At 46.2% G+C, this 12,001-nt stretch overlaps 1 protein-coding gene across 1 annotated transcript in view; it reads right to left on the bottom strand.

Moving 5' to 3' along the window:
- The window catches only part of LOC139278216 (beta,beta-carotene 15,15'-dioxygenase-like), a 60,747-nt gene extending 51,013 nt beyond the window's left edge, over positions 1–9,734 (bottom strand). The window contains 1 exon segment of the mRNA XM_070896863.1: positions 9,671–9,734. Coding sequence (XP_070752964.1) covers positions 9,671–9,734 — 64 coding nt within the window.
- Between the last annotated feature and the right edge of the window lie 2,267 nt (positions 9,735–12,001).

Below are 12,001 nucleotides of genomic sequence, written 5' to 3'. Positions count from 1 at the left end.
CACGGGGTAGCCTTGCGTAGGAATTCATAGAATGCATACGGGATTGTTTCTTAGAACAGTATGTTACAGAACCTACAAGGGAGCAAGCTATTTTAGATTAGGTCCTGTGTAATGAGACAGGAATAATAAACGATCTCCTAGTAAAAGATCCTCTCGGAATGAGAGATCACAGTATGGTTGAATTTGTAATACAGATTGAGGGTAAGGAAGTAGTGTCTCAAACGAGCGTACTATGCTTAAACAAAGGGGACTACAGTGGGATGAGGGCAGAGTTGGCTAAAGTAGACTAGAAACACAGACTAAATGGTGGTACAATTGAAGAACAATGGAGGACTTTTAAGGAGCTCTTTCATAGTGCTCAACAAAAATATATTCCAGTGAAAAAGGGCGGTAAGAGAAGGGATAACCAGCTGTGGGTAACCAAGGAAATAAAGGAGAGTATCAAATTAAAAACCAATGCTTATAAGGTGGCCAAGGTTAGTGGGAAACTAGAAGATTGGGAAAATTTTAAACGGCAGCAAAGAATGATTAAAAAAGCAATAAAGAAAGGAAAGATAGATTACGAAAGTAAACTTGCGCAAAACATAAAAACAGATAGTAAAAGTTTTTACCGATATATAAAATGGAAAAGAGTGACTAAAGTAAATGTTGGTCCCTTAGAAGATGAGAAGAGGGATATAATAATGGGAAATGTGGAAATGGCTGCGACCTTAAACAATTATTTTGCTTCGGTCTTCACAGTGGAAGACACAAAAACCATGCCAAAAATTGCTGGTCACGGGAATGTGGGAAGGGAGGACCTTGAGATAATCACTATCACTAGGGGGGTAGAGCTGGACAGGCTAATGAGACTCAAGGTAGACAAGTCCCCTGGTGCGGATGAAATGCATCCCAGGGTATTAAAAGAGATGGCGGAAGTTATAGCAGATGCATTCGTTATAATTTACCAAAATTCTCTGGACTCTGGGGAGGTACCAGCGGATTAGAAAACAGCTAATGTAACGCCTCTGTTTAAAAAAGGGGGCAGACAAAAGGCAGGTAATTATAGGCCGGTTAGTTTAACATCTGTAGTGGGGAAAATGCTTGAAGCTATCATTAAGGAAGAAATAGCGGGACAACTAGATAGGAATAGTGCAATCAAGCAGACGCAACATGGATTCATGAAGGGGAAATCATGTTTAACTAATTTACTGGAATTCTTTGAGGATATAACGAGCATGGTGGATAGAGGTGTACCGATGGATGTGGTGTATTTAGATTTCCAAACGGCATTCGATAAGGTGCCACACAAAAGGTTACTGCAGAAGATAAGGTTCGCGGAGTCAGAAGAAATGTATTAGCATGGATAGAGAATTGGCTGGCTAACAGAAAGCAGAGAGTCAGGATAAATGGGTCCTTTTCGGGTTGGAAATCGGTGATTAGTGGTGTGCCACAGGGATCGGTGCTGGGACCACAACTGTTTACAATATACACAGATGACGTGGAAGAGGGGACAGAGTGTAGTGTAACAAAATTTGCAGATGACACAAAGATTAGTTGGAAAGCGGGTTGTGTAGATGACACAGAGATGCTGCAAAGAGATTTAGATAGGTTAAGCGAATGGGCAAAGGTTTGGCAGATGGAATACAATGTCGGAAAATGTGAGGTCATCCACCTTGGGAAATAAAACAGTAAAAGGGAATATTATTTGAATGGGGAGAAATTACAACATGCTGCGGTGCAGAAAGACCTGGGGGTCCTTGTGCATGAATCCCAAAAAGTTCGTTTGCAGGTGCAGCAGGTAATCAGAAAGGCGAATGGAATGTTGGCCTTCATTGCGAGAGGGATGGAGTACAAAAGCAGGGAGGTCCTGCTGCAACTGTATAGGGTATTGGTGAGGCTGCACCTGGAGTACTGCGTGCAGTTTTGGTCAACTTACTAAAGAAAGGATATACTAGCTTTGGAGGAGGTACAGAGACGATTCACTAGGCTGATTCCAGAGATGAGGGGGTTACCTTATGATGATAGATTGAGTAGACTGGGTCTTTACTCGTTGGAGTTCAGAAGGATGAGGGGTGATCTTATAGAAATATTTAAAATAATGAAAGGAATAGACAAGATAGAGGCAGAGAGGTTGTTTCCACTGGTCGGGGAGACTAGAACTAGGGGGCACAGCCTCAAAATACGGGGGAGCCAATTTAAAACCGAGTTGAGAAGGAATTTCTTCTCCCAGAGGGTTGTGAATCTGTGGAATTCTCTGCCCCGGGAAGCAGTTAAGGCTAGCTCATTGAATGTATTCAAATCACAGATAGATAGATTTTTAACCAATAAGGGCATTAAGGGTTATGGGGAGCGGGCAAGTAAGTGGAGCTGAGTCCACGACCAGATCAGCCATGATCTTGTTGAATGGCGGAGCAGGCTCGAGGGGCTAGATGGCCTACTCCTGTTCCTAATTCTTATGTTCTTATGTTCTTATGTAATGCTCCATCTCAGCCTCAGCAAGCTTCCCGCTGGAGTGGAGCTAATCTACTGAACAAACGGGAATCTGTTCAACCTCCGCCGCCTCCAGGCCAGATCCAAAGTCGGCCCATCCTCTGTCACTGAATTACAATATGAAGTCAACAACTTCACCGAAGCGTACGAGAGTATGGGCCTTACACTAAACATCCGTAAGACAAAGATCCTCTACCAACTTGCCCCCACCACGTAGCACTGCCCCTCCCCATCCCCCGATTATCAAAATCCATGACGAGGCCTTGGACAAGGTGGACCATTTTCCATACCTCGGGAGCCTACATTCAACAAGGGCAGACGTCGATGACGAAATCCAACACTGCCTTCAGTGTGCCAGTCAGTGCAGCCTCCAGTCGCCTGAGAAAAAGTTTTTGAAGACCAGGACCTCAAACCCGGCACCAAGCTCATGGTCAACAGAGCAGTAGTGATATCCACCCTCCTATATGCTTCAGAGACATGGACTATGTACAGCAGACACCTCAAAGCACTGGAGAAGTGCCACCAACGTTGCCTCCGCAAGATCCTGCAAATCCATTGGCAGGATAGGCGCACTAATGTCAGCGTTCTCTCTCAGGCCAACATCCCCAGCATCGAAGCATTGACCACACTCGATCAGCTCTGTTGGACGGGCCACATTGTCCGCATACCCGAAATGAGACTCCTAAAACAAGCGCTCTACTCGGAGCTTCGACACAGCAAGCGAGTCCCAGGTGGGCAGAGGAAACGTTTCAAGGACATCGTCAAAGCCTCCTTGAAAAAGTGCAACATCCCCACTGACACCTGGGAATCTCTGGGCCAAGACCGCCCAAAGTGGAGGAAAAGCATCCGGGAAGGCGCAGAATGCCTCGAATCTCTTCGCCAGGAGCAAGCTGAAGCCAAGCGTTGACAGCGGAAGGAGCGCACGGCAACGCAAACCCCCCCCACCCACCCGTTCCTTCAACCACCGTCTGCCCCACCTGTGACAGAGACTGTAGGTCCAGCATTGGACTCATCAGTCACCTGAGAACTAATTTTTAGTGTGGAAGCAAGTCATCCTCGACTCCGAGGGACCGCATATGAGAAGAGAAGAGCGTGTGTGTGTCAGGTATATTTTTAACAAAACTATCTTGTTTATAGGCAGTGAAGGCAGAATCTGAGAAGTTGCTTTTGCCCAGGATATATTTGCAAATAAACTGAGCTCAGAAGCACAGCATGTTCTAGTCGGATGTGTGCAAAACAGGCACCGCCTGATTTATGCTGGATAGTTAAAGTCGACTTCTACAAATTTAGGGGCCGAAATTGGCCTCTTGTGCGCCTGCTGTTTGAAATTGAAATAGCAAAATGTTTTGCGGAGGTGCTACCGTTCCTGCCAAAGCGCGTGCGCTGTTGACGTCATCGCCATGCGCAGCGCCCCGTTGCCGCCCCGGCAGTGAAATTCGGCCGTGCACCCTCACTTACCGCCTGCCAGTGAAAACGACAGCTTTAGCTGTCGTGTTGCAGTCAGGAATCGGCTGGAGGAGCGCTATTTAAAGGCGCCATCTTGAAAAAACATTTTGTCGGCCATTACTCTATGCAATTTGCGAATACATAGGCAGAGTGGCTGGTGGACAGATCAAGAACTGTTCTGTCTCTTAACTATACCCCTGTTTCATTGAGGGCAGATTTGAAATCAGAAGATTTATCTCGTTTCATGGGCACTCGATCTCCTACTCTGATATCACTGTCGTAGGTTACTTAGGCAAAGACAAAGGGAGAGATGAATGCAGAGAGAAAGGCAGAAAGGCATAAAGACAGGGAAAAAGGCGAGGTCACAGATGCTCTGTACAGAAGAAGGAGGGACTACATTTCCTTCTCCATGATCAAAAAGAAGCAGTACAAGCGTGCATGTAGCTTTGGCAGGGTAGCGAGCTTCCCCATGGTGCATGTCATTGACCGCATCTACGGCGCTTTGCAGGCACCGCATCACAATCCTGTAACCACAAATCACTGAATGTGCAGCTGGTGTGTGACCACACACGCAGAATCCTCACCGTGAATGCCTGCTATCCTGGCAGCAGTCACGATGCCTTCATCCTGTGCCAGACTCTGTTCCAGCCACTACGTCAAGCTCGCGGCTGTCTGCTCGAGGATAAGGGCTATCCTCTCTCCATGGGGCTCATGACTTCCCTCCGCATCCCCCACACTCCTGCCCAGCACTATGTACAGCACAGTGCAATGAAAGCCATGCTGCCACCAGGAACATCATTGAGCAGACCAGTGAAGTGCTCAAGCAACGGTTCGGCTACTGAATTTCTCGCCCTGTTAGTGTTGGTGCAATACAGTTTCGGTTTCATACAGGCGTAAAGTTCGTGCAGTGTACATCAGACTGACTCTGATTCCAGCATCCGCAGTATTTTGCTTTTGGTTTTTTTTCCACTGCATCTGTTGCATTGGTGCTACCGCTGGAGCTGAATACGCCCAAAAATAAACAACGGGGCTCCCGCTGACTAATTTTGGCCCGAGTGTGCAGTGAGCTCTCACACAGAGCAGCGCTCAGCAAGGATGCAACAGGTTAGGACGGACGCAGTTACTTTCCAACCAGGCACACGGACAAGAATCCCGAATCTGATCAATATCGGTTACTTCTTGCGATTTACACGAGTTATAGAAACATAGAAACATAGAAAATAGGTGCAGGAGCAGGCCATTCAGCCCTTCTAGCCTGAACCGCCATTCAATGAGTTCATGGCTGAACATGAAACCTCAGTACCCCCTTCCCGCTTTCACGCCATACCCCTTGATCCCCCGAGTAGTAAGGATTTCATCTAACTCCCTTTTGAATATATTTAGTGAATTGGCCTCAACTACTTTCTGTGGTAGAGAATTCCACAGGTTCACCACTCTCTGGGTGAAGACGTTTCTCCTTATCTCGGTCCTAATTGGCTTACCCCTTATCCTTAGACTGTGACCCCTGGTTCTGGACTTCCCCAACATTGGGAACATTCTTCCTGCATCCAACCTGTCCAAACTCGTCAGAATTTTAAACGTTTCTATGAGGTCCCCTCTCACTCTTCTGAACTACAGTGAATACAAGCCCAGTTGATCCAGTCTTTCTTGATAGGTCAGTCCCACCATCCCGGGAATCAGTCTGGTGAATCTTCGCTGCACTCCCTCAATAGCAAGAATGTCCTTCCTCAAGTTAGGAGACCAAAACTGTACACAATACTCCAGGTGTGGCCTCACCAAGGCCCTGCACAACTGTAGCAACACCTCCCTGCCCCTGTACTCAAATCCCCTCGCTATGAAGGCCAACATGCCATTTGCTTTCTTAACCGCCTGCTGTACCTGCATGCCAACCTTCAATGACTGATGTACCATGACACCCAGGTCTCGTTGCACCTCCCCTTTTCCTAATCTGTCACCATTCAGATAATAGTCTGTCTCTCTGTTTTTACCACCAAAGTGGATAACCTCACATTTATCCACATTATACTTCATCTGCCACGCATTTGCCCACTCACCTAACCTATCCAAGTCATTCTGCAGCCTCATAGCATCCTCCTCGCAGCTCACACTGCCACCCAACTTAGTGTCATCCGCAAATTTGGAGATACTACATTTAATCCCCTCGTCTAAATCATTAATGTACAATGTAAACAACTGGGGCCCCAGCACAGAACCCTGCGGTACCCCACTAGTCACTGCCTGCCATTCCGAAAAGTACCCATTTACTCCTACTCTTTGCTTCCTGTCTGACAACCAGTTCTCAATCCACGTCAGCACACTACCCCCAATCCCATGTGCTTTAACTTTGCACATTAATCTCCTGTGTGAGACCTTGTCGAAAGCCTTCTGAAAGTCCAAATATACCACATCAACTGGTACTCCTTTGTCCACTTTATTGGAAACATCCTCAAAAAATTCCAGAAGATTTGTCAAGCATGATCTCCCTTTCACAAATCCATGCTGACTTGGACCTATCATGTCACCATTTTCCAAATGCGCTGCTATGACATCCTTAATAATTGATTCCATCATTTTACCCACTACTGAGGTCAGGCTGACCGGTCTATAATTCCATGCTTTCTCTCTCCCTCCTTTTTTAAAAAGTGGGGTTACATTGGCTACCCTCCACTCGATAGGAACTGATCCAGAGTCAATGGAATGTTGGAAAATGACTGTCAATGCATCCGCTATTTCCAAGGCCACCTCCTTAAGTACTCTGGGATGCAGTCCATCAGGCCCTGGGGATTTATCGGCCTTCAATCCCATCAATTTCCCCAACACAATTTCCCGACCAATAAAGATTTCCCTCAGTTCCTCCTCCTTACTAGACCCTCTGACCACTTTTATATCCGGAAGGTTGTTTGTGTCCTCCTTAGTGAATACTGAACCAAAGTACTTGTTCAATTGGTCTGCCATTTCTTTGTTCCCCGTTATGACTTCCCCTGATTCTGACTGCAGGGGACCTACGTTTGTCTTTACTAACCTTTTTCTCTTTACATACCTATAGAAACTTTTGCAATCCGCCTTAATGTTCCCTGCAAGCTTCTTCTCATACTCCATTTTCCCTGCCCTAATCAAACCCTTTGTCCTCCTCTGCTGAGTTCTAAATTTCTCCCAGTCCCCAGGTTCGCTGCCATTTCTGGCCAATTTGTATGCCATTTCCTTGGCTTTAATACTATCCCTGATTTCCCTTGATAGCCACGGTTGAGCCACCTTCCCTTTTTTATTTTTACGCCAGACAGGAATGTACAATTGTTGTAATTCATCCATGCGGTCTCTAAATGTCTGCCATTGCCCATCCACAGTCAACCCCTTAAGTATCATTAGCCAATCTATCTTAGCCAATTCATGCCTCATACTTTCAAAGTTACCCTTCTTTAAGTTCTGGACCATGGTCTCTGAATTAACTGTTTCATTCTCCATCCTAATGCAGAATTCCACCATATTATGGTCACTCTTCCCCAAGGGGCCTCGCACAATGAAATTGCTAATTAATCCTCTCTCATTACACAACACCCAGTCTAAGATGGCCTCCCCCTAGTTGGTTCCTCGACATATTGGTCTAGAAAACCATCCCTTATGCACTCCAGGAAATCCTCCTCCACCGTATTGCTTCCAGTTTGGCTGGCCCAATCTATGTGCATATTAAAGTCACCCATCACCCACTGCTGCACCTTTATTGCATGCACTCCTAATTTCCTGTTTGATGCCCTCCCCAACATCACTACTACTGTTTGGAGGTCTGTACACAACTCCCACTAATGATTTTTGCCCTTTAGTGTTCTGCAGCTCTACCCATATAAATTCCACATCATCCAAGCTAATGTCTTTCCTAACTACTGCATTAATCTCCTCTTTAACCAGCAATGCTACCCCACCTCCTTTTCCTTTTATTCTATCCTTCCTGAATGTTGAATACCCCTGGATGTTGAGTTCCCAGCCCTGATCATCCTGGAGCCACGTCTCCGTAATTCCAATCACATCATATTGGTTAACATCTATTTGCACAGTTAATTCATCCACCTTATTGCGGATACTCCTTGCATTAAGACACAAAGCCTTCAGGCTTGCTTTTTTAACACCCTTTGTCCTTTTAGAATTTTGCTGTACAGTGGCCCTTTTTGTTCTTTGCCTTGGGTTTCTCTGCCCTCCACTTTTCCTCATCTCCTTTCTGTCTTTTGCTTTTGCCTCATTTTTGTCTCCCTCTGTCTCCCTGCATAGGTTCCCATCCCCCTGCAATATTAGTTTAACTCCTCCCCAACAGCACTAGCAAACACTCCCCCTAGGACATTGGTTCTGGTCCTGCCCAGGTGCAGACCGTCCGCTTTGTACTGGTCCCACCTCCCCCAGAACCGGTTCCAATGCCCCAAGAATTTGAATCCCTCCCTGCTGCACCACTGCTCAAGCCATGTATTCATCTGCGCTATCCTGCGATTCCTACTCTGACTAGCACGTGGCACTGGTAGCAATCCCGAGATTACTACTTTTGAGGTCCTACTTTTTAATTTAGCTCCTAGCTCCTTAAATTCTTTTCGTAGGACCTCATCCCTTTTTTTACCTATGTCGTTGGTACCAATGTGCACCACGACAACTGGCTGTTCTCCCTCCCATTTCAGAATGTCCTGCACCCGCTCCGAGACATCCTTGACCCTTGCACCAGGGAGGCAACATACTATCCTGGAGTCTCGGTTGCGTCCACAGAAACGCCTATCTATTCCCCTCACCATCGAATCCCCTATCACTATCGCGCTCCCAATCTTTTTCCTGCCCTCCTTTGCAGCAGAGCCACCTACGGTGCCATGAACTTGGCTGCTGCTGCCCTCCCCTGATGAATCATCCTCCCCAACAGTACTCAAAGCAGTGTATCTGTTTTGCAGGGGGATGACCACAGGGGACCCCTGCACTATCTTTCTTGCACTGCTCTTCCTGCTGGTCTTCCATTCCCTATCTGGCTGTGGACCCTTCTCCTGCGGTAAGACCAACTCACTACACGTGATACTCACGTCATTCTCAGCATCGTGGATGCACCAGAGTGAATCCACCCTCAGCTCCAATTCCGCAACGCGGACCATCAAGAGCTCGAGGCGGATACACTTCCCACACACGTAGCGCCCAGGGATACCGGAAGTGTCCCCGAGTTCCCACATGGTACAGGAGGAGCATATCACATGGCCGAGCTCTCCTGCCATGTCTTAACCTTAGATACCCTTAAATTGGTAATAACAATGTTACAGTTCACTTACTGATATAAAAAAGAAAAGAAAAGCTACTCACCAATCACCAGCCAATCACTTACCCCATTGGCTGTGACGTCACTTTTTGATTACTTTCTACTTCTATTTTGCTTTCTCTCCCGCTGTAGCTGCACCGGTACGCCTTTATAGGCCGTTCCGACACTGCTCCCGCCTCTCACCCACTGCCGCTGGCTCTCGATCTCCCGCTGGGCCTTTTATAGGCCGCTCCGACACTGCTCCCACCTCTCACCGACTGTCGCTGGCTCTCGATCTCCCGCTGGGCTTTTGATAGGTCGCTCCCCTCTCACCAACTGCCGCTATTACAATTTATGAATTGCTGCGGTTGGGGTAGAATATAACATTTCCACCGCACGAATTTAAAAATAATGCCAAAGTTTTGGATTTGCAATATACAGGAAATGTTTAACGTCTTTTGACATTAAATCGAGTCACACACCATTCCTGATTGCACTGCTCACCTTGAATTTCTGCTTTGATTGGTTCTGGACTTTCCCTTTTGTTTTCAGTGAACAGCGATTGCATGGCGATACCGGACGCGAACACTGCGCTCAATGCCTGCACTATCCTAAGCTTTATTATACGGACACAAGCTCCTCTGCCGAGAGCGCCACCAAGGCACAGGTGGGCCGCTTTACACGCACTGTACTGTTGAACTACTGTGGAACACAAAGCGGCACAGTTAGGTTCTAAGTAAATGCACAGACCCATACACAGTGATGGTTCTGTTTTCTGCACCTATCATACAATAAGAATACTGCAACTATTTCAACGTCGAATGGGTGGACTTTTTTTCCTGCCACACTTATTTTACCACTGATTTCAAAGTTGAATGTCCTTATTTAAGAACAAATTTCTTCTTTACAGCTAGGTTTAAATGTCGGACAATCACTTTCAACAATTTTGCAAAGTGTCCCTGAACTTCTTTACATTCCTAACATAATCCTATCAAATTTTCGAAGCCGTATTTTTACGTACACTTATTTACATTACACTTTAAAGGGATAAGGTTGTTAAGATGTCGAAATTCCTGCTCAGAGGAAGATTACTTCCAAACTAGTCTTAACGATTGAATGAAAAAGAGATTCTGAGTGTTTATAATAAGCCCAGAAACAATTAAAATAAGAAATGCTGCATACAAGCCTGCTTCTCTGATCTGTCCCGCTCGAAAGCCTCAGCTCTGAATGGTCACAAGTACATACATAAGTATTAGGAACAGGAGTAGGCCATCTAGCCCCTCGAGCCTGCTCCGCCACTCAGAAGATAAAGGTACGCGGAGTCAGAGGAAATGTATTAGCATGGATAGAGAATTGGCTGGCTAACACAAAGTAGAGAGTCGGGATAAATGGGTCCTTTTTGGGTTGGAAATCAGTGGTTAGTGGTGTGCCACAGGGATCGGTGCTGGGACCACAACTGTTTACAATATACATAGATGACCTGGAAGAGGGGACAGAGTGTAGTGTAACAACATTTGCAGATGACACAAAGATTAGTGGGAAAGCGGGTTGTGTAGAGGACACAGAGAGGCTGCAAAGACATTTAGATAGGTTAAGCGAATGGGGCTAAGGTTTGGCAGATGGAATACAATGTCGGAAAGTGTGAGGTCATCCACCTTGGGGAAAAAAAACAGTAAAAGGGAATATTATTTGAATGGGGAGAAATTACAACATGCTGCAGTGCAGAGGGACCTGGGGGTCCTTGTGCATGAATCCCAAAAAGTTAGTTTGCAGGTGCAGCAGGTAATCAGGAAGGTGAATGGAATGTTGGCCTTCATTGTGAGAGGGATGGAGTACAAAAGCAGGGAGGTCCTGCTGCAACTGTATAAGGTATTGGTGAGGCCGCACCTGGAGTACTGCGTGCAGTTTTGGTCACCTTACTTAAGGAAGGATATACTAGCTTTGGAGGGGGTACAGAGACGATTCACTTGGCTGATTCTGGAGATGAGGGGGTTACCTTATGATGATAGATTGAGTAGACTGGGTCTTTACTCGTTGGAGTTCAGAAGGATGAGGGGTGATCTTATAGAAACATTTAAAATAATGAAAGGGATAGACAAGATAGAGGCAGAGAGGTTGTTTCCACTGGTCAGGGAGACTAGAATTAGGGAGCACAGCCTCAAAATACGGGGGAGCCAATTTAAAACCGAGTTGAGAAGGAATTTCTTCTCCCAGAGGGTTGTGAATCTGTGGAATTCTCTGCCCAAGGAAGCAGTTGAGGCTAGCTCATTGAATGTAATCAAGTCACAGATAGATAGATTTTTAACCAATAAGCTAATTAAGGGTTACGGGGAGCGGGCGGGTAAGTGGAGCTGAGTCCACGGCCAGATCAGCCATGATCTTGTTGAATGGCGGAGCAGGCTCGAGCGGTTAGATGGCCTACTCCTGTTCCTAATTCTTATGCCCTTATGTTCTTATTCCCTATTGGATTTCTTAGTGACTATCTTATATTGATTGCCTCTAGTTTTGCTCTTCCTCACAAGTGAAAACATTCTCTCTGTATCAACTCTGTTGAAGTAACATTTCAGAGACCGGACCTTGTCCAGGTTAAATGCGCCCGCATTGTCTCAGTTGCTTTTCAACCGAAACCACCTCTGGTTCTTTTAATGAGTCGGGTAGGTCTTAATTCAACATCAGGTCTTTATTTCTCGAGCACATGCCCGGGTGAGGTCTAGATGTCTCTTCCCACCTTCTCAATCAAATACAATTCTGCTGCCCGTTACAGTTGGGGATGCAACAAACAGGGTGGATAAAGGGGAACCAGTGGATGTGGTGTATTTGGACTTCCAGAAGGCA

Source organism: Pristiophorus japonicus, chromosome 13 (genome assembly GCF_044704955.1).
Source record: "Pristiophorus japonicus isolate sPriJap1 chromosome 13, sPriJap1.hap1, whole genome shotgun sequence".
In the NCBI taxonomy this organism is placed as follows: Eukaryota; Metazoa; Chordata; class Chondrichthyes; family Pristiophoridae; genus Pristiophorus; species Pristiophorus japonicus.
Note: the sequence above shows the minus strand (reverse complement) of the source record. Positions and strands in the feature narration are given on the sequence as shown.